Raw genomic sequence first — 23,735 nt, 5'->3', positions numbered from 1 at the left:
ATCGATAGTAAGTACTGTTGTCATCTTTTGCCCTAAAGAGGGGCATCTGTGAGCTCACAAACTCCTGGGAGAACGTGCTATTTACACCGGGGAGCAGAGTACTAGTGGAAAGAGTACAGGCCTCGGAGTCAGAAGGACCTGGGTTCTAATCCCAGCTCTGCCATTCATTCAATTGCATTTATTGAGCGCTTACTGGATGCAGAGCACTATATTGAGCACTTGTGCCAGTTGCGTGCCGGGTGACCTTGGGCAAGTTATTTCACTTTTCCGTGCCTCACCTCATTTGTAGACTGGGGATAAAGACTGTGAGCCCCATGTAGGACAGACACTGTGTCCAACCCCAGTGGTTAGTAAAGTACCTGGCACAGAGTAAGAGCTTAACAAATACCAATAAAAAAAAAAGTGGAGGCACTCTGCTAGTCCTCTATTTCTCTGGGATGTTCGTATTCGGGCACAATCTCCTTCAGAATCATGAGGAATGTCACAAACATCCACAGGATGCTTAGCACTCTGTTTGGCTCTTGACTTCTGATAGCGGTAAAACGAAATCCATCTTTAGCAGACATTAAGGAAGCTCATTGAAGTGCTACTACGTTACTTCAAGCACTTATCCTCTCCCGCTTCAACTACCGCATCAGCCTCTTTGCTAACTTCCCTGACTCCCGTCTCTTCCCACTCCATTCCATACTTCTCTCTGCGGCCTGGACTGTTTTTCTACAAAAACATTTAATCCGTGTTTCCCTGCTCCTCAAGAACCTCCAGGGGTTACCCATCCACCTCCATGTCAAACAGAGAGAAACTCCTTACTATTACAGCGCTCAAACATCTTGCCCCCTCCTATTTTATGTCCCTGATTTCCTCCTACATCCCAGCCCACAAACTCCGCTCCTCTAAGGCCAACCTACTCACTGTACATCAGATCTCGTCTATCTTGCCATCGATCTCTTGTCCATGCCCTGCCTCTGGCCTGGAACTCCCCTGCTTCGTATCCGATGGATAATCACTCTCCCCACTTCAAAACCTTATTTAAAAACACATCTCCTTCAAGAGGCCTTCCCCGATTTGGCCCTCTTATCCTGTTTTCCCATTCTCTTCCGTGTTGTCCTTGTACTTGGATTTACACCCTTTATTCTCCCCTCCCTCAGCACTACAGCCCTAAAGTCCAGATCTGTAACTTATCTACTTATATTAGTCTGTCCCCCACTCTAGACTGTAAGCTTGTTGTGAGCAGGGAACGTGTCTACCAACTCTGTTATACTGTACTCTCCAAAGTGCTTAATAAATATGACCAATGGATTGATTGTCATCCCAATTCCCACCTTTATACTCTACTCATACTCAGCGCTATCACTTTTGGAAGCCTTTAAAACCAAATTAATCTTTTTTCTAGGAAAGATTAAGATTTTGGAGATAAAACCCTCATCAGTCAATGGTTATCGAGCACTTACTATGTGCGGAGCATTGTACTAAGCTCTTGAGAGAGTACAGTATTTGGTAGGCATGATCCCTGCCCTCTTAGGTCTTTTTATTTTCCTATTATAATAATAAATAATAATGACGGCGTTTATTAAGCGCTTACTATGTACAAAGCACTGTTCGAAGGTCTGGGGTAGATACAAGGTAATCAAGTTGTCCCACATGGGGCTCACAGACTTAATTCCCCATTTTCCAGATGAGGCAACTGAGGCCCAGAGAAGTTAAGTGACTTACCCAAAGTCACATAGCTGACAAGTGGCGGACCCGGGATTTGAACACATGACCTCTGACTCCAAAGCCCGGGCTCTTTCCACTGAGCCACGCTGCTTCTCTATTAAATACTGTTTCATAATCTTCTCACACTTTAACATTTTTCATTTCAGAAAACAGTTGCATGTTGATCAGTCACACTTTTTTTTTTGGCAACCCTATTTTTTTGGAAGTAGATTGTAACATTATTCTGCCCTGGGTGACTAGCCAACATTTTGGCCTGCTGCTGCCACTCCTCAAGTTGTAAACAGTTTTTTTTCCTCTAATAAGATTTGAATGCTGGCTCTAAATCACACCCTCTTTTCCTTCGGAATGGACGCTGCAAATTTCAGAAAGTATTGAACTTATCAGTATTCATAACAGAGATGTAGAATTTAACAAGGAGGTTCCAGTACATAGCCTTAGTTTCTTTTGCTTCCCCTAGCTATAGTTTGTTTCCTTATCTCCCTTAGAAGATTCCTAGTGGGCAGAGATCGTGTCCACCAACTCTACTCGCTCAAACACTTAGAACAGTGTGCTCTGCACACAATAAGCATCCAATAAATACCAGTAATTGATTAATAGTATTAGTTCTCAAGTCAAAACATAATTTTATCATCTCTTTGACAGTTAACACAATACGAAATGAAGGAGGGACTTCAGAGAGATTTAGGAACGGGTCCTTTTAGACTGTAAGCTCATTGTGGGCAGGGAATATGTCTACCAGCTCTGCTATATCGTATTGTACTCTCCCAATAATAATAATGGCATTTATTAAGCACTTACTATGTGCAAAGCAGTGTTCTAAGCGCTGGGGAGGATACTAGGTGATCAGGTTGTCCCATGTGGGGCTCATAGGCTTCATCCCCATTTTACAGATGAGGTAACTGAGTCACAGAGAAGTGAAGTGACTTGCCCAAAGTCACACAGCTGACAATTGGCGGAGCCGGGATTTCAACCCATGACCTCTGACTCCCAAGCCCGTGCTCTTTCCACTGAGCCACGCTGCTTCTCGAGAAGTGCTTAGTACATAGCTCTGCACATAGTAAAGTGCTCAGTAAATGAAGTCGATTGGTTGATTTGGCTAGATGCTCTCCCTACACTTTCTGCTGATTTCCAGTTACTTTTTGGTTCTTCTTGGCTAGTGTATTTTGAGTCTCCTTTATGCTTTCTTTCCTTTTTTTTTTATCTTGGCTCTCTAAGCATTTGTGAGTAGACATTCTGTTTTCTTGTCTTTTGCTGTCGAGTGGTTTCCCACCCATAGCGACTCCATGGGCACATCTCTCCCATCTCTCCATCTGTAATCGTTCTGGTGGTGTATCCATAGAGTTTTCTTGGCAAAAATATGGAAGTGGTTATCCCAGTGGTATATTGGAAGTGGTGTGCCCTAGTGGAAAAAGCACAAGTCTTGGAGTCAGAAGCCCTGGGTTCTAATTCTTCTGTGACACTTGCCTACAACGTGGTGTTGGGCAAGTCACTTCACTTGTCTATGCCTCTGTTTATTCAACGGTAAAGTCGGGATTCAGTGCCTGTTCCTCCTCCTTCTTAGACTGTGAGCCCCATGTGGGACAGGGATGGTGTCCAACCCGATTAACTTGTATCTACCCCAGCGCTTTAGAGTGCGGCAGGAAGTCCAAAGACGAAAATGACATTAGTAAATATGGATGAGGCCGTTGCAAGTTTTGTAGATCAATTTGCATTTTGCTAAACTTAATAAATAAACAGTTTTCAGGGCTGAATTAAAAATTTACTATGTATCCACTGGTGAATACCACTGGACTAGATCCTCAGTTGTTATTTACTAATTAATTGGCTTGTTTCACTTTTCCTGGTTCATTTAATAAGAAGAATAGAATACAGTGTGCTTTTAGGTTCAAGTGCTTGCTCTAGGATCAGTAACAATATTAATTATGATAATTCCAGTCTTTTCTGTGCACTTATTATGTGCGAAGCACAAGGGGAGGTTCGCAGTTATGAGATTGGACAGAGTCTCTGAACCACATAGACCTTCCCATTTTACAGATGAGGACATTGAGGCTCAGGACCCAGAGCAGACTTGTCCATGGTCACATGGCTGAGCTCGGACCAGAATCCCCAAACTCCTGTCCCCCTCCCCTCCATCCCTCCCGCCCACCGCGTCTTATGTCCTTTCCACCAGGCTAGCTGACTTATGTTTTTATTATATATTGATTTTTAATAACAGCTAACATAATTTGACATTTGAAGTAATTTACCTTTCAGTTTTAATTGCTATATACCTATCTATAGACACAGAAAAAGAGGTATTTAGGCTTTTTTATTGTATTTGTTAAGCGCTTATGTGGCAGGCACTGTGCTAAGGTAATCAGGTTGGACACAGTCCCTGCCCCACATGGGGCTCACACTTAATCCCCATTTTACAGATGAGGTAACTAAGGACCAGAGAAGTGAAGGGACCTGCTCAGGGTCACACATCTGACAAGTGGCAGAGCTGGGATTAGAACCCAGGTCCTGCTGATTCCCAGGTCCCTCCTCTAGCAAAGTAAGCTTGTATTGGGCTGGGAATGTGTCAGTTTATTGTCACATTGTGCTGTCCCAAACGCTTAATACAGTGTTCTGCACACAGTAAGCACCCAATAAATACAGTTGAATGAAAAAATATGTTTGTTTTGGAAAAAGAATGCCCAACTCTTGCCAGAAGAGGATTTAGTGGGAAGTGCAGTTCTGTGGTGAGAGAATGGCAGAGTCTGCAGAATCTTGTGGGAAACTGGGGAGAGACTACATTACAGCAGGAGTATTTTTTTAAGCTCTTTCTCTGTGCACAGCACTGGACTAAGCTCAGGAAGACCATGAGCTCGTCATGGGCCGGGAATATATAAATATATATATATATATATATATATATATATATATATATATATATATATAGGTATTTGTTAAGTGCTTACTATGTGCCAGGCACTGTTCTAAGCGCTGGGGGGATGCAAGGTAATCAAGGTTGTCCCACATGGGGCTCACAGTCTTAATCCCCATTTTACAGAAGAGGGAACTGAGGCACAGAGAACTTAAATGACTTGCCCAAAGTCACACAGCTGACAAGTAGTGGAGCCGGGATTACAACCCATGACCTCTGACTCCCAAGCTCGGGCTCTTTCCACTGAGCCACGCTGTGTCTGTTGTACTACCCAAAGTGCTTAGTACTGTTCTCTGCGCACAGTGAGTGCTCAATAAATACGATTGAGAGGATACAGCAGATGGGAATTAGACGTAGTCCCCGCCCATCAGGGGGCTCATAATGTAAGAACATAGTTCATCGTCTTGCTCAGAGCCTGCAGAAACATAAATATGCCAAATTGAAGTGGGAAGCAGCATGGCTTAGTGGATAGAGCCCGGGCCTTGGAGCCGAAGAATGTGGTTATCCACTAGGTCACGCTTTTCACGTGCTTGGCCCCATGATGCCACCTTGCTATCATGTTCTATCTACCCGCGGGTGATTGCACTGGGGTTGGTTGACAGCATGTCTGTCATAAAGAACGGTTGTCAACGAATTGTCTGATCTGTTAGATTTTATCAGCACCTGCCTGCTCAATCCCATTAGCACTTTGCATGTGGCGTGTTTGACTCTATTAGCACTGGAGTCTCTCGAGGTGACTTAAAAGAGCAATGTGGGATTATTTTGGGAATGAATTTACTTTACAATAGGACCTCTGGGCCGTAGACTGTCAGTCCTCTATCTAGGCTGTAAGCTCGTTGTGGGCAGGGACCGTGCCTGCTTATTGTTGTATCGCACTCTCCCAAGTGCTTACTACAGTACTCTGCACACAGTAAGCGCTCAGTAAATATGACCGACTGATTTGGACGCTAAACTCTTCAATAGGTGTCAGATACAGATTCCATTCTCCGAGAATGAAGGCAGTTTCTTTTTTCTTTTTTTTTATGGTATTTGTTAAGCACTTCCAATGTTCCAGACACTGTGCTAAATGTTGGGCTGTAAAGCTAGACTGTAAACGTATTTTGGGCCAGGAATGTGTCAGTTATATTGTACTCTCCCAAGTGCTTAGTACGGTCCTCTGCACACAGCAAGCGCTCAGTAAATCCAACTGATTGATTGGGCTAACAGATCTGACACAGTCCATATCCCACAGGGGGATCACAGTCTTTAATTCCCATTGTACAGATGAGGGAACCGAGGCACAGAGAAGTAAAGTGACAGGTTACAGCAAGAAGTTACCACCCACACAGCCTAACGGGTAAGGTCTTCTGGTTCACTGAATAGCCAAGCTTCCATAAACACATAAAGCAAACTGCCACACAAGTCCAAAGTGCATTCTGTAAAGCCCATAAGCGACCCTGGGCCCGAGAGCATTTTCACCCCGTTCATCAACGTGGAGGAAGCTGGAGAAGAAGGTCTTTCAGAGCGACTGGCAGGGAAAGTGTTTCAGAAGGGTGCCCCAAAAGGAATGAATCCATCCATTGTATTTACTGAGTGCTTACTGTGTGCAGAGCACTGTACTAAGCACTTGGGAGACTAAGCACACTAATAACAGATGGGTTCCCAGCCCACAGCAAGCTTACAGCCAAGAGGGAACGGTCCCAATTAGCAAGGTAAGAAGAACGTTTATATTCGGGAAGGAGTGCTTAATGCAGTGCTTTGCACAAAGTAAGCGTTCAATAAATACGATTGACTGAATGGGGCAGAATGGAAAAACTGCTTGTCCAAGTGATTGGGTCTCATTCTCACTACCTCTGGGAAATGCAGGCTTCTGGGAAATAATAATAATAATGATGTATTTGTTAAGTGCTTACATTGTTCTAAGCCCTTTGGTGGGTAGAAGCTCCTCGGGTCAGAGATACAGTCCCTGACCCGCATGGGACCCACAGTCTTAATCCCCATTTTCTAGATGAGGTAACTGAGGCCTCGAGAAGTCAAGTGATTTGCCCAAGGTTACGTAGCAGACACGTGGCGGAGCCGGGATTAGAACCCAGGTCCTTCTGACACCCAGACGCGTTCTCTATCTACCAGGCCGTGCTGCTTCTAAATATCAGGCAGCAGGTGCTGCTGTAAGAATCAATCAGTTGATGGTATCTATTGAGCGCTTAGTGTGCAGAGCCCCGTTCTAAGCATTGGGGAGAATAATCAATCAATGGGATTTATTGAACACTTACTGTGCGCAGAGCACTGTGCTGAGCATTTGGGAGGGTAAAGTTCGACAGAGTTGGTGGACACTTGTCCTGCCCACGATGAACTTACAGTCTAGAGGCGGAGACAGGCATTCGTATAAATAATTTATAATATATACTTTATAGATATGTACATAAGTGGCATGCCCCTCCCCATCCCCCTGTCCTACCTTCTTCCCCTCCCCACAGCACCTGTATATATGTTTGAACATATTTATTACTCTATTTTACTTGTGCATATGTACTATTCTATTTTATTTTGTTAATATGTTTTGTTGTCTAGACTGTGAGGCCGCTGTTGGGTAGGGACCGGTTGTACATGTTGCCAACTTATACTTCCCAAGTGCTTAGTACAGTGCTATACACACAGTAAGCACTCAATAAATACGATTGAATGAATGGGGCTGAGGCCGAAGTGAATACCAGGTACCCAAAGATCACAGATCTGAGTGCATGGTTGAGGCCAAAGGGAACTGGGAAAAAAGTGCTTAAGTGGGGAAGGCCTCTTGGAGGAGGTGTGACCTTAATAAGGTTTTTAAGGTGAGGAGAGTGGTGGTCTGGTGTCTATGAGGGGGTGGGGAGATTTCTAGGCTAGAGGGGGGAAGTGGGAAAGAGGTCGGCAGTGAGATAGGGGCCCAGTGAGCTATGCTGGGCTGGAAAAGTCGAGTGTATGGGCTTGGTGGCAGTAGAAAAATGAGTGAGTTGAGGTAGGAGGGGGCGAGCTGATTGCTTTCAAGCCACTGGAAAGGAATTTCTGCCTGTTGCGGAGGTGGATGGGCAACCACTGGAGGGTCTTGAGGAGTGGGGAGTTGGGGATAATACTCTTTTTTAGAAAAATCAATCCATCAGTAGTATTTTTGAGCACTTACGGTGTGCAAATCACTGCCCCGAGCACTCACTTGCATGGAGGAGGAAGACCTGATTCCTGAAGCAGCTTGGACTATGGAAAAAGCCTGGGCCTGGGAGGACATGGGTTCTAATTCCGGCACCACCATTTGTCTGCGGTGTGACCTTGGGCAAGTCACTTCACTCCTCCGTGCCTCTTACCTCATCTGTAAAGTGGGGATTAAGACTCTGAGCCTTATGTGGGACAGGAATTGTGTCCAAACTGATTACCTTGTATCTATCTCAGTACTTCAAACAGTGCTTGGCACATAGTAAGTGCTTAACAAATACCATAATTATTATTATTATTCCTGCCCGCAAAGAGCTTACAGTGTATGGAAGAGATGGACACTTGTGCCAGCTCTAGGGGAAAATTATGGCACTTCCTATCATGAAGGTTTTAATCCCAGTTTAAAAAAGCTTGGACAGAGGAGTTGGACCAATTGACATCCATTTTACTCAAGGAGTCTGTCATTTATTTTCCCTGGATCTGGACAAATTAATAGAATGAGATTCATAAAAAGCACCTGTAGCTATTTGCATTTTCTGTAAAATTCTTGGTCCCCTGAAACTCAGGGCGTAATGGAAGCTAATGGTCAATGAAGAATTCTTTACTGCTACATCATTTAAAAAAAAATATTTGCATGATACTCTTCCTCAGTCTCACAGAGTGAGAAAATTCAGGGCCAAAGTTCAAAGCTTCCTTAATTTATTTTGCTAAGTCCAGGTTCCGCAGCAAATGAGATAAATTCAGTCATTGAACTACTTGTTACACTGTCCTTGATGTCTCTTGGTGTAAGATAAATAGTTTTCAAATTCAATCTCAAGAGGTTTAAAAATGTCAGTTGGGGAAATATTTGCAACAATATGAAATAAATGTTCATATTGTAGAGTCCAAGAGTAGCACATTTTGTACTTGTGATTATTGATTTTTTAAAACTAAAAACGTAATCCAGTTTTATACTAGTCCCTGGGACATAGAACTTTACCGTGCCTGACTGAAGGAGGGAATATGGCTTAAAGCCTAAATTTACCTTGTCATATGGATCACCTACAATGGTTACAGTATCCGATATTGGCATATCAGATTTACAGAGTGTAAATAATGCTTTACTTTCATAGGAAGGTTGAAGAGTTTCTTTTGTGTTCGTTTAAGAGATAAGTATAGTACTAATAGTCCATCATTTCTTAAATCGTGAGATAAGATTGATTGCTAAAGCACTGTGGTTCTTAAGAAATTAGATAGATAAGTATTTTCCCAGTATTGGCAAAGTCTGAGTGAGTTGGGGATTTAGGAAAAGATAAAATAGGAAAAGTCTGGGTGTGGGGTGGGAGGGTGTTTAATAAATAATGTAAAAATCATGAGTCTTAAGAGTAGTGATCAGTGGTATTTATTAAGCACTTCCTATGTACAGAGAACTGTGCTAAGAGCTGGGGAAGTTCAATACAGAGGGATAGTTATAGAGGATCTCTGCCCAGTTTCTTCCATAATTGGTCTTTCTACTACATGTTTTGGATAGAATGCTGTTAAGGAAGCAGTGTGGCCTAATGGAGAGCACATGGGCCTGGGAGACAGAAGGACCTGAGTTCTAATCCCGGCTCTGCCAGTTGCTTGTTGTGTGATCTTGGGCAAGTCACTTACCTTCCCTGTGCCTCAGTTCCCTCAACTGTAAAATGGAGAAACCAGTTGTCCTTCCTACTTAGACTGTGAGCCCTATAGGGATTTTGTCTGACCTAATTAACTTGTATCAACCTTAGTGCTTAGAACAGTGTTTGCTACACAGTTAGCACTTAACTACCATTAAAAAAAGAAAATTAGGGGGCAGTCTTCTGATAACGCATGTCTGTCTGGGTAAGGCACGATGTGATGGTTAGGGGTGCGTTTTTGAAAATGTGTTTTCCTTAATGCGGGCTTTGTCCAGAATGCCGCCCTCCGCATTTGAGCGAATGGAATGAATTTTTCTTGGCTGAGGAGATGATTGAAAAAAATCGCTTGGCTAGCTGAAACTCAATCCTAGTAATACATTACACTCTTCCTGTCAGAATGAGGTGAGAAGCAGCGGTAGGCTACACTGCATACCCAGCAAGTCCGCCTTCCGGAAAGCAGGAGCAGAACGTGACACTGAGGCTCTGCCTATGGCCTCACAGACTGCCCGGACACTTGGCTTAAATCCCTTCCCAACTCTTGATTCCGGCCAGGGCCCTCTGTCTTGCTCATTCCCAACGTTGTTGCTGGCTTTGCTGGGCCCTGAGCACTCCTGTGGAAGGTTCCCGAGGGGGCCGCACTTCATTCTGGAAGCCGCATGGGACAGAGCGACTTCCCCTCTCCTCTCCCAACCTTGTTCTGTGGTCAAAGTAATAATAATAATAATAATAATAATGGTATTTGTTAAGCACTTACAATGTGCAAAGCAATGTTCTAAGCTTTGGGGAGGTTACAAGGTGATCAGGTTGTCCCAGGGAGGGCTCACAGTCTTAATCCCCATTTTTACAGATGACGTAACTGAGAAGTGAAGTGACTTGCCCAAAGTCACACAGCTAACAGTTGGCAGAGCTGGGAATTGAATCCATGACCTCTGACTCCAAAGCCCGGGCTCTTTCCACTGAGCCTTGCTGCTTCTTAGACTTATGCTTGTAGACACAAAGCGTTTCTTGGGTGGCAGCCCACTATCCCATTGCCCGCCTCGATCTCAATCAATCAGTGGTGTTTATCGAGCGCTTACGGTGTGCAGAGCGCTGTACTGAGCGCTTGGGAGAGAGGTGGTAGACATGTTCCGTACTCCCAGCTCTGATGTCCTCCCCAACGCCGATGCCAGATTCCCTGTCAGTGTGTGCCAGGAACCTCGCCCTGACCAAACAGCACTCGGTGCAAGGAGGGAACACACTCGCCCTTTCCCTCCTCCCTCTCCATCTTGACACAAAAGCTCCAGGAAGCTTCCCTTCATGAGAAGCAGCATGGCGTTGTTGATAAAGCCCAGGCCTGGGAATAGGAAGGACCTGGGTTCTAATCCCCTCTCTGCCACTTGTCTGCTGTGTGACCTAGGGGAAGTCACTTCACTTTTCTGGGCCTCAGGTACCCTATCTGTAAAATGGGGATTGAGGGTGTGAGCCCTGCGTGGGACAGGGACTGTGTCCATCCTGATTTGCTTGTATCCACCCTAGAGCTTCGTACAGTGCCTGGCTCACAGAAAGCACTAAACAAATACCACAATTATTGTTATTACTATTCATGGACTTGCAACAACCTGTGCTCCCCCACCGTTAATGGGAGAGAGCACGGTCCAACTTTAGCAGAGCTTCGGATAATACTTTGATTCGAGGACAGTCAAACAGCTCTCTGCATCATCGTCCCACACACAAAATAGCCCCTGATCCCACCTGCCTTTCAACCAGAATCTTGCTCCTAGAGCTTTACTTTTTCCAACACCGAAAGTGGATTATGTAAAGATGAAAACATTTTGGAAAAATATATTCTTGGACCTGTCTTGGGTCGGACTGGGGAGGGGACATAAGCAGAGGGCTGGTATGGCTCAAGAGGAAGGGACGGAAGTTTCAGAGGATCTGCCCCATGGTATACGCCCCACCCCAGACTGTAAGCCCGGTGTTTGTTTTGTTTGGTATTAAAGTGCTTACTATGTGCTTACTGTATATGTGCTTAGTACAGTGCTGTGCAAATAGTCATATTTATTGAGTGCTTACTGTGTGCAGAGCACTGTACTAAGCACTTGGGAGAGTATAATAGATAGAATATAATAGAGAAGCAGCATGGCTCAGTGGAAAGAGCATGGGCTTTGGAGTCAGAGGTCATGGGTTCAAATCCTGGCTCCGCCAATTGTCAGCTGTGTGACTTTGGGCATGTCACTTAACTCTCTGTGCCTGTTACCTCATCTGTAAAATGGGGATTAAGACTGTGAGCCCCCTGTGGGACAACCTGATCACCTTGTAGCCTCCCTGGCGCTTAGAACAGTGCTTTGCATTCATTCAATCGTATTTATTTGTTTGCACATAGTAAGCGCTTAATAAATGACATTATTATTATTATTATTATTATTAATAGAACATATTCCCTTCACACATTGTAAGTGCTCAATAAATTTGATTGGCCCGGCTTGCTGCATTATCAAAGAAACCGCTCGTGTGCATGTGGGCACTTAGTACAGTGTTTTGAACAAGTAAGCGCTCAATTAATATGATTGAATGAGTGGGTGGGCTGGGAATGGATGAGTAGCACAAGGCAAGGTCACTACCCTCATGTCTGAGGAAAACTGGGTGTGCCCTGTGCCCTTGTGGCATATGACACACATTTCATTCAGTTCACTCAATCATATTTATTGAGCACTCACTATGTGCAAATCACCGTACTAAGTGCTTGAGCACTGTACTAAGCATTTCTGTTACACAAAATGTTGGGCACATACTGAGAAGAGGTTTGCTGTTTGCAGAGATGTTCAGGCCCTATTTGATGAGCTTGTTCATCCAAGGGTCAGATTCTTCTGAGGGAAGTTTTGGTGGGCCACGGGGGATGGAGAACTGGAAAGGGCAACGAAATAGACATAGCGATCTAGACATTTTAAAGGACACAATCAGATGCCTATCCACCTTTCAACCAGAATCATCCCCAATATGCATCCTATAGTCAAAATGAGTCAGTCAATCAGTGGTATGTATTGAGCGGTTCTTATGTGCAGAGCACAATATTGTGCGCTTGGGAGAGTAAAATGGAACAGTTGCTAGACTCATCTTCTTCACGCAAGGAGCGTCCAGTAGAGAGGGAACTTATTCCCGGGACAGGGTAGTCCTTTACACACTTCCTTGAAGCATTGCATCACTCTTCTATATTTCCAATATTCTCCCACTTACAGGATTGGGACTTGGAGACCCATGTACCTCCTCTGTACAAGAGTGGTAGGCATAATAGTAGTATTAACCACTTTTTTAACCTGGGAGGTGTGGGATTACAGTGGTTTGGAAAACCTAGTATCGTATTTTTACATTTTCATTTACAGTAGCAGTTCGATCCATAATAGTTTACAGAGAAGTTTAGTTGGCGAGTGATTCAGAATATTTATTTTGATATTGAATAATTAAAGTACTCAGAGAGCGCGAGGTCGGTGGCATGATAGATGAGATCGAAGTACAGTGAGAAGGTTAGTATTAGAGGAACGAAGTGTGTGGGCTGTGTTGTAGAGGCTAGTAGCGAGGCGAGGTAGGAGGGGGCAAGGTGATTGAGTGCTTTAAAGCCAATGGTGAGGAGTTTTTGTTTGATGTGGAGGTGGATGGGCAACCACTGGAGTTTCTTGAGGAATGGGGAGACATGGCCTGAACGTTTTTGAAGGAAAATGATGTGGACAGTGAAGTATGGACTGGAGTGGGGAGAGACAGGAGGCAGGGAGGTCAGCAAGGAGGCTGATACAATAATCAAGGCATGGTAGGATAAGTGTTTACATTAATGTGGTAGCAGTTTGGAAAGGGCAGATTTTAGCTATATTGTGAGGGTATTACTGACAGGATTTATTGATGGCTTCACACACCTAAGTGTCATAAGATAGAAATGAGGTAGGCATCAGATATCAGTCAAACAATGGTATTTATTGAGCACTTAATACATGCAGAACACTGTACTAAGCACTTGGGAGAATGCAGTACAAAGGAGTTAGCAGACACACTCCCTGTCCATAAAACCAGTAGTGTTTCCAAGAGGCCGGCCGTGCTTTTCTTTCTAATAATAGAAGCAAGAGCAAAGGCGAAGGAGAAAGGCCAGGGAGAGGAAGGATAAAAGAATGGAGAGAAGCCAGAGAGTAGAGAAGGAACTGGAAATAAAGAGGACAAAGACAAAGTCCTTTTTGTTTTTGTGACTGCTAAATTGTTCTCCGGAGGAAGGAAGGGGAAATCATTTTTTTCTTCACTATTCATTTTAGAAGGCAGAGTGAGGCCTGTCAGTTTGTCAAATAGTCTACCTCCCTCATGCTTTTCAGAGAGGAGTAAACATGAATTGTAGAAAATGGAGTTTAACATCATTTGAAAGAGAGGGCAGTGGTTGCCCTTATAAGTTAGCATCATTTATCTGGAAGGGACAGTTTATCTGTATGAGACAATTTCTGCTCACGTCTCCTCTCCCCTCACCAACTCCTGATTTGCGTATGTCCATCAGATCTACTTCATTGCTTGTATTCCAGCTTAAAGATGCTGCACATTTTTTTTCCTGTCCTCTGCAAGGGGGAAGAAGTAAAGGTTTAGGCCATTTCTTACTACTTGTTGTATCCACCTTATTTCCCCCTCCCCCTGCATCTTTCATTCATTCATTCATTCATTCATTCATTCACACTGCTAGAGAAGCATTGTGGCCTATGGCCTAGTGGATAGAGCATAGGCCTGGGAGACGGAAGGACCTGGGTTCTAATGCCGGCTCCACCGCTTGTCTGCTGGGAGACCTTGGATGAGTCACTTCACTTCTCTGGGCCTCAGTTCTCTCAGCTATAAAATGGGAATTAGGACTGTGAGACCCATGTGGGACAGGGACTGAGTCCAACCTGGTTTGGTTGTATTTACCTCAGCACTTAGTACAGTGCCTGGCACAGAGTAAGCCCTTAACAAATACCGTTATTATTATCCACTCATTCAGCTGTCTTTATTAAGCACTTACTGTGTGGAGAGCACTGTACAAAGCATTTGGAGTGTACAATATAACAGTAAACAGACCTTTCCACCTATATTGTCAGGGGAGACTTAAACCGATCTTCTCCCTCTTTAAGGGACTACAGTTAGGGTCAGTATTTTCAAAGAGCTGAAAGGAACCACGAATTTCCACTCTTTTACAGATGGAGGAATTTGAGGCCCAGAGAGGAAAAGTATCCACATTATACATTTGTTAATCTCACAGAGCGTTGTAAAATCCAAGCATGTGGACTCATTTGGACATTTTTAACCCACTTTCAAAGATCTAGAGCAAATTACTGGCAGGGCTTTAAACTGCGTCAGTCAGATTGTCAGCTCCTCGTGAGCAGGGAACTTTTTTTTTTTACCAACTCTGTTGTATTTTATCAAATGTTAAGTGCAGTTCTCTCTGTACACAGTCAGCACTCATTAAATACCATTAATGGATTGTTTTGATTGAGCACCTCATTCATTCACTCATTTATTCAGTGGTATTTGTTGAGCATTTACTGTGTGCAGGGCGCTATACTAAGCACCTGGGAGAGTACAATAGAATAAACAAACACATTCCCTGCTCACAATGACCTTACAGTCTAGAAGGGGAGACAGGTATTAATCAAAATAAATTAATAAATTGCAGATGTGGACATAAGGGGGTCAAGTCCTTGCTTAGCCCTGTATTGAGTATTCACCGATCTGACATGACGCAGCCAACCCGTTACTTTTGATAAAAATATCCAGGAAGGCTCGCATTTTGCAGTTGGAAGAATGTTTCATAATTCTGATGAATTCAAGAACTCAGTAGCAGAATTATGGCCGAACCAAGTTCATTATCAGAAGGTTAACGGGAGAGACCGAAGAGCGAAAATACCGCAGTGGTTCTTTTGTGTTTCAGTGAAACATTTCTACTGATGAGTCCTGTCTTTACATGCCACACAAATTTGTGCCAACATGTTGTCGCAATCCTGATGACTGTCATCTTGGATAGGCATTGTTTTAAAGCTCCCTGTAATTAGGGGAGACAGCAAGTCTGTAGTTTTACAATTCAGTTGTTCCCTTAGCTTACGATCTCTTACATTTGTAATGGTTTCTATTTTCTTTTATACGTTGTGATTGTAGCGTTTCCATTTTTAGCCAAATTTGATTTCTTCAAATTACACATTGTTTCTTTCCCTAATCTCTCTGATGTCTGAGTTATTGGACCATTTCTTAGTCAACAGGGAGACTTTGATTTCCAATTAATCAAAAAGCTCTTATTTAATAGTGGAGTAGGCCAATGAGAATATTTGAGATTCTTAACTGCAATTTCACATCACAAAGTCAATGTTAAAGAGATTTTCCTTTGTTGCACCAACCAAGAATTAAGGCAACCAAGAGGATATTAGTGGGCGCTCAAGAGAAGCAGTATATCGTAGTGGCTAAAGCACAGACTTGGGAGTCAGGACTTGGGTTTGAATTTTGGCTCTGCATCTTGTCCTTTGCGTGCCTTGGGCAAGTCTTTTTACTTTTCTGTGTCTGTTACCTCATCTGTAAAATGGGGATTAAGACTTTGAGCCCCATGTGGGCCATGGACTGTGTCCAAACTAATTATTTTGTATCTGCCCCAGCACTGAGTTCAGTGCCTGTCACATAGTAAGCACTTAATAAATACCATATTAAAACAAGCACTAGAAACTGAGCTTGATATTTAGAACATTTATGAGATTTTGAGAGGCAAACACAGTACTGGGTCAACTTCCAAACCACTTTGATAATGTATATATTTCACTAATTCAAATTGAACTCTTCTTCCTTTAATCCAAATTGGGTAGATTTTACTCTGTGTACCTAGAGGATTCTAAAAATGCACCTGTCACCTCTGTATTATACTCAACTCTGATGAAGAAATGAGAATGAACTCTCCCTTCAGTTAGCAAACAGCAGCAGAAGGAATCAATAAAACAAAAACAGCAGATAAACCTAAGATAGAGACAGTGATTGTGTTTTATTGGTGAAAAGAGACAATTTACATACCAACAGTCACACAGCAGTGTACTTCATAAGTTAGAGATGTGTTCATGAAAAAGGGCAATTTGAAGCTGAAGGTTTTAAAGAGAACTTTGGTTAGGTATAATGGTAAAAGTAGGGAATTTCTCTTCGGGCTGAGCCTCCGTAAGTGCTCAGGAAGTATGATCGATCTATTTAATCTGATTACGTTCTCGCACACACACGCTTACCCACACACATTTGTGTTGGAGAACAAAGGGATTTTGTGCACTTTTGTTTGGTATCAATTAGAACCAGACATTAAAGCTGCAGTACTATGCCTTCGGAATCATAATCAGGACCAAAATCAGGCTTTGTCTTTTGAATGTTAAAAGGAATTCCGCTTAATAAACACAAGCCCACGATAAAAGGAACCTCCAAAGAGATGTGCTTTTCTGGCAGAGTAGTATGAAAGAGTTAACGTCCTCTCAGAAGTACCTGGCATTGCCAGGGAGTGACTTTAGGCCCTGGGTAAATCGTTCTAGTTGCTCCTTAAACTTTCTAACTGAAAGAGAGGCTACAGCTGAATAAACAGAAAGCACAATCAACACAGTTCCTGATCATGGGAATGGCTCTTTCAAGCCTAGAATTCCATTTCCGACAGTGGCACCAAAGAAACAGTGTCGTGCTTGCTCCGTCCTTGATATCTGCCCTTATGGTTATGGATCTTAACAGCCCTAATTTTCTCTGGAGGAAACCTTTATGGCTCACTGCTCCATGAATTTAACCAAGCCCTCGTGAACTTAATGAAATTGTCAGCTCGTACAACTAACTTCCTGTGGTAACAAATTCCATGTGTTTATAGCTGCTCTGTGAAAAAGCATTGCTTTTGGCTTTTAACCACGTACCATCAGACTAACTCTCGTTTTGTACTTTATAAGCTCGTAGTACAATGCTGTATGCACATAAGCACCATTGATTTTTTTTTTTATGGTGTTACGTGCTTACTATGTGGAGAAAATCAGGTTGGTCACAGTCCATGTCCCACATGCGACTCATGGTCTTAGTCCCCATTTTACAGAGGTAAACGGGGCCCAGAGAAGTGAAGTGACTTGCCCAAGGTTACACAGCAGACAGTTGTCAGAGCCAGGATTAGAACTCAGGTTCTCTGACTCCCGAGTCCATGCTCTTTCCACTAGGCCACGCTGCTTTAGGGTGACCTTCTCTGTTCTTATTTTCAGTGAGTGAATGATAACATATTCTGATGGCTGTAAACATGGAGTCATATCCTCATTTTTGCCTTTCTTTTCCTCCTATTCTTCTTAGGTCTGTCTATACTCCTTACACAGTCATATTGTCTCACATTGGGCCTTTGAAAAAATGGATTAACAATGTAGCACAAATGGAGTACAGAGTAGATGCTTTTGCTTCCCCCCTCCCCTTTAACATCTATAAATTCTCATCTGTGATTTAGCTTCACTCAGAATGTTTTCCAGATATATTTTCCCATCATATTTTTGTGGTTTCTAAGCCTGCAAGTCTGATTGCACCACTAATCAGTCAATCCCATCATCTGTCAGTCCTGATTTCCGAGAACAGGTGTGGGAACCTGGGTTATCATTTTTACTAATATTAATACTATTAATCACTAATACTACTACTGATAGTACTTGTTAAACATTTATTATGTTCCAAGCACTGTAGTGTGTTCTGAGATAGGTACAAGATAATCAGGTTGGACACAGTCCCTGTCCCACATGGGGGACACCAGTAATCAATGTCATATTTATTAAGATCTTACTTTGTGCAGAGCACTGTACTACACTCTTGGGAAAGTACAGTACAACAGATTTGGTAGGCACGTTCCCTGCCCACAGTGAGCTTACAGGGGCGAGACAGACATTAATATAGAAAAATAGTTGATATATACGTAAGTGCTGTGGGGCTGAGGGGGGAATAAGTCTAAGAAAGAGGGAGTCCGATTTAATCCTAATTTTCCAGATGAGGAGACTGAGGCACAGCGAAGTGAAGTGACCTGCCTAAGTTCTCACAGCAGGTAAGGAAGGGGCAGAGCCGGGATTAGAACTCAGGTTCTTCTGACTCTCAGGCTTGTGCTCTAGCCACTAGGCCATGTTGCTCCCGAGGTTAAACCCTGCAACACATTATAATCTGTGCAACCGAGCACGTTCAGAAGCTGACTGGTGGGGTGAATGAAAGATTTGTTAGTTTTGAAACCCATTCCACTGTGGCGTAACTGCCTGCTAGCACTGCCCATATTTAACACTCTCCATGGGTTTTCTCTATCTTCAATTTCACTTCATGTCCTAGATGTTGTTTGTGAGTGGCATTTAGGTTGAATGGCTGGCATGTGTCTCGTTCCACTCTCGAAATCTCATTGTTTTTCCCGTAAAGATCAATCTGGAAATGATCTCTTAAAATCCCATCAAGTTTTCAATCCACTCTTTGCTCGTCTCCTGTTTCCTCTTACCTGCTCCAGTTGTTTTGCTTGGAGCATTTACCTTCTTAGCTATTGTTGTGGTAATAGATGCCAGTCATATCTCCAAAGAATATGTGGCATGTAGGTCTTTAATTTTTTATAAACAGTTCCTCTTCTGTATCAGTCTACTGTTCATCATTGCTTCTGCAACTTCAAAATAGCTCTCCTTGGTTACATGGCTGTGTTACAGTGAAGAAGAAGACCTCTGTGATGGTTAGTAGGGGGAGAGGGGCATCCAGGGTTTCAGTTCTGAATTCAGTTTCACTACTTTCTGTTCAGAACATTAAGAACTGTCTTAAATGGGAAATTATACTCTGAGTAATATTTAGATTTCATGTATTGTTTTTTAAACGAACCATTTAGAGTTAGAATAAATGAGCCACATTTAATAAAATATCCAACTCTAGATTTAAAGAATTTTAAAGGATGGAAGGTAAAACATGTGGTTTTAAAATTAAAGAAAGGAGCATATCAGATAATCGGAGCCCCTCCGCCTATTAGACTTCAAATTGTATTTTTTTCTCCCTTAGGAGAAATCTGAGCCAAAATTACTCAGCTTAGGTGAAATCCTCGAGCTCTTTGTCTGAAAAAAAATTCTAAAATGTAGAAACAGATTATGTAGGGTAAAAACATCTGAGATTGTGCGAATTATCCAAAACTAGCGTGTCTGAAACCATCTGTCCAGCAGGAATAGGTGACAGTAAATGGGAGATGTAAATTTGTTATGAACTGGTGGAGACTCTGAGGTTTCCTGCTTACTTTGGACATTAAAAAAAATTCCCCTAGGCTCTCCTGCACAGCTGTTTCTGGCCAGAGCTACTGCCAGCTGTGAGACTCGGGGCAGGAATAGCAGTCTTGAGCCATTTTATTTCCTGGCTCTGGGCCTACGTGGCTAGACTATATTTCCAAGCCGTTCAGTTTCCTATCTATTTTTCCCATATTGCAGCAGCAGCTCTTTGCTTTCTTCATAATTCTTTTCTTGCCATCTTGCCAACAAGTGGTTTGTTGTTTGTGTGTTTTTTTTAATTGAGATTTAACTAGCACAATGCTTGGCCTTTCCCCGTTTTTACTTTCTTTCTCACAACTTCTCACGTGGGTGTTAGGGTTTGCCATTTCCCCGCGGGGTTTTGTGTGGCACCTGGCACTGCTGTCTCCGCCGTAGGTTCTATTACAACATCTCGCTGTCGTCCATATGTTCTTTAGGGGTCATGCTGGAGAACTTCTGGCCATGTAGCAGGAGGACAATGCAGGTAGTAACAGAAATAATAATAATAACAATAATGTGGAATTTGTTAAGCGCTTGCTAGGTGTCTAGCACTATCGTAAGCACTGGGGAAGATACAAGATAATCGGATCATATACGGTCCCTCTCCTACACAAGTCTCACAATTTCAGGTAGGAAGAAATAGCCCAGAATTCCCCAAATGGGGGAATAGCTGCTGTGCCGGAGGCAGAATTTGCCATGCCCCCTTCTCTTGAGTCCCTGCGAAGTGACCCAGTAATCTCTTTTTTGGCCTACACTAAAGTTACATAACACATCCGTTGTTTGCAATTCGACCCCTTCGACTTCATCTTTTCAGAGGTAGTCGTTCTGACCCAACGTACCAGATATTCCAATTAGCATTTTTCATGGCATGCTAAATTAGATGTGGGACAGATGTCTGAGAAGATCCGCAACTCAGAGGCAGAAAAATAAATGTGTTAGGAACCGTGGGGGGCAAAGGCACAATGCAGCAAAAGAGCAATCTTACAAGGGCCAGAGTTTGTCCTTCACTCTATTGCAAAATCTAAATTCATTCATTCATTCAATCATATTTATTGAGCACTTAATGTGTGCCGAGCACTGTACTAAGCGCTTGGAAAGTACAGAAATCTTCATGATGGCAGCAGGGTGGGCTAGTGGAAAGCACATTTTGGGCTGGTGGTTAGGAAACCCGGGATCTAGTCCCTCTTCTGCCTCCTTTGGGCAAGTCACTTAACCTCTTTGGACCTCAATTTCCTCATCAGTAAAATGAGGATAAGATACCTGCTCTCCTTATTTCCTCTTAGATTTTAAACTCTGTGTGGGATAGGAATTACAGTCTATTTGTCTCGCTGAGCGCTTCTTAAATTCCATGCCTGTTAGAATCCCCAGATTTATCAATGTTTTCTTCAAGAAATGCATTCTTATTGTTTTATATAACAAGCTTAGGTTGTTTTTTCATTTTATTCTGGATGAACAGTTTCTAGAGGGCCAGGGAATGATGGTTATTTGAAAGTCAGCATTTTTCACGTTACTGATTGCATGCATCCATATGTGTTTATTATTACTTTTCAGGGTTTTCTTCGTAAAATATTTGAGTTGCTATGAAATGCAAGCACTTTAACTGAATTGTCAGAAACCAGCACTTGTTCTAGAGGAGCATTTTAATGGTTTTTCACAGTTGACTTAACTTCTTGTGTTTACAGAACTTTGAAATTCACTTGAAGTAGAATGGAGGCGACAATAATATTACCAATTCTGAAGAAAAAGCTAGCTTTCCTTTCAGGTATGATTACTGATTTCCTTTCATGTAATCAGGTGGTTGTTTGAGTTTTCCCAGTCAAATTTGTGTGGCAGATTTATATTTTGGATTTGCATGAGGAGTCATTTCAAGGGTCACTCTCAAATAACTTTTAATTATGAGTGAGAGAATTGTGTGAACCAAATTGGTCGCTGTTGGTTCTTGGGAGACGTGTTTTTATCCTGGCCTGTAATTTGGTTAAACTGACCTCCACAAGGCAGGTGTCATGATGTTTCATTTTTTATTTTTTTTTTACATAAAATAGGATAATTAATAGAGGGCCAAGAACACCGTATTAAGCTGGCATCTAAATAATTGGGTTTGAAATGTAGGGCAATTAGTTCTTAAGATATCCTGTCTTCTCTCTCTGGCCCTCCTTCTTCCAATAGATGTGGTTTCAGCTTGCAGGAGGGTTTAGGAAACATTAATTAAGGTATTTTTCCCCAGGTTTTTTTATTATTTGAGATTTTTTTAATAAACAGAGTTTGAAGAATTTACCAACTCCTACTAGCCACCACTAAATAAGTATAAGAGGCAACTCAGTAGACTCAGTGCTCACATAGCAGCAGAGAAAAACTCAGAGCTGCATCTTCCTTCATCCAGGTCATTAGGAACTTGCTTCCTGCTGGAATTCACACTCAAGCGCTAGGGATTATTCTCATTTTACATTTGGTCAGATTTATCTAGTTAGGGAAGCAGTGTGGCCCGCTGGAACCAGAACAGCCTGGGAGTCTATTCCCGGCTCTGCTTTGTGGCCTTGGGCAAGGCACTTCACTTCTCTGTGCCTCAGTTCCGTCATCTGCAAAATGGGGATTAAGACTGTGAACCTCATGTGGAACATGGACTGTGTTCAGCGTGATCAGCTTGTATCCAACCCACTGCTTAGTATAGTGCCTGGCACATAGTAAGCGCTTAACAAATACCACAATTATTATTATCATTTTTCACTTCTCTGTGCCAGAGTTACCTCATCTGTAAATTGGGGATCAAGACTGTGAGCCTCTTGTGGGACATTGATTGGGTCCAACCTGCTTAGTTTGTATCTACCCCAGAGTGTAGAACAGTGCTTGACATGTAGGAAGTGCTTAACAAATTCCATTAGTATTAATGTTGTTCCCTGTTACCTCATCTGTAAAATGGGGATTAAATTCTTCTTCCTCTCCTGTAGACTGTGATCCCCATGTGGTTCAGGGACTGTCTTCCAACTTAAGCATCTTGTGTCTCTCTCAGCATTTTAGTTCAGTGCTTAACATGTAGTAAGCGTTTAACCAAGTGCCATTTAAAAAAGAAAAAGTTGAAGAAGCTGTACTCAGGTGTACTTTTTTTTCCACTTTCACCATAATTACACCCTGTAGCCATTGTTCTTACACCCCACTTTTCTCATTTGCTTCACCAAGTAACCGAGCGTCTTTTCCCTTTAGATTGTGTGTTCCAATCCCTTAAATGAATTTGATGGATTAGAGGACTAGTCTCATTCTGAGCTCATCTTTCTCTCCCCCTCGAGGCACTTTTCCATCTCGCAGTTGTCTAGTGAATTGCCTCCTCTCTTTTGTCACCTTGGATGGATTTAAAATCCAAGCGGACTAGTATTATTTGGGCCATCTTTAGCAAATACGATTAATAGTACTACTGTTACTACTGTGCAACGAGCACCATTCGAAGCACTGGGAAAGGGTACACAGATGGGAATTAGACTAGCATGGCCTAGTGGAACGAGCACAGGCCTGGGAATCAGAGGACCTGGGTTCTTTTCATTCATTCATTCAATTGTATTTATTGTGCACTTACTGTATGCAGAGCACTGTACTAAGCGCTTGGGAAGTACAAGTCGGCAACGTATAGAGACGGTCCCTACCCAACAACGGGCTCACAGTCTAGAGGGGGGAGACAGACAACAAAACAAAACATGTAGACAGGTGTCAAAATTGTCAGAACAAATAGAATTAAAGCTATATACACAAAACGCAGCTCTCCCTCTTGTCTAATAATAATAATAATCATCGTATTTGTTAAGCACTTACTATGTGACATGCACTGTTCTAAGCCCCGGAGTAGATACAAGGTAATCAGGTTGTCCTATGTGGGGCTCACAGTCTTAATCCCCATTTTACAGAGGCACAGAGAAGTTAAGTGACTTGCCCAAGGTCACACAGCAGACAAGTGGTGGAGCCGGGGTCCTCAGCTCAATCTCGTGCTCCTTCCACTAACTAGGCGATGCTGCTTCCCTGACATTTTTGTATGTCACTTGAATTGCCTGGCCGTGGCCTTAAATTGTTCTTGCTTTGGGAAATATGTGGCATGCTGAT

The 23,735-nt window shown here is 42.8% G+C and overlaps 1 protein-coding gene across 3 annotated transcripts in view; it reads left to right on the top strand.

Annotated features, from left to right (window-relative positions):
- Positions 1 to 23,735, top strand: part of SESTD1 (SEC14 and spectrin domain containing 1) — an 85,346-nt gene that overhangs the window by 5,019 nt on the left and 56,592 nt on the right. For 2 of the 3 annotated variants that reach the window (XM_038751396.1, XM_038751394.1), the window contains exon 2: positions 21,335 to 21,414. In XM_038751396.1, coding sequence (XP_038607324.1) covers positions 21,360 to 21,414 — 55 coding nt within the window. In that variant the 5' untranslated portion in view covers positions 21,335 to 21,359. Of the gene's footprint in view, positions 1 to 19,082; positions 19,100 to 21,334; positions 21,415 to 23,735 lie in introns of those variants that run through there. The other variant, XM_038751395.1, reaches the window with a different exon arrangement.

This window comes from Tachyglossus aculeatus, chromosome 9, assembly GCF_015852505.1.
Source record: "Tachyglossus aculeatus isolate mTacAcu1 chromosome 9, mTacAcu1.pri, whole genome shotgun sequence".
NCBI classification, from domain to species: Eukaryota; Metazoa; Chordata; class Mammalia; order Monotremata; family Tachyglossidae; genus Tachyglossus; species Tachyglossus aculeatus.
The sequence above is the reverse complement of the archived record's forward strand: the minus strand, read 5'-3'. Positions and strand labels throughout refer to the sequence as shown.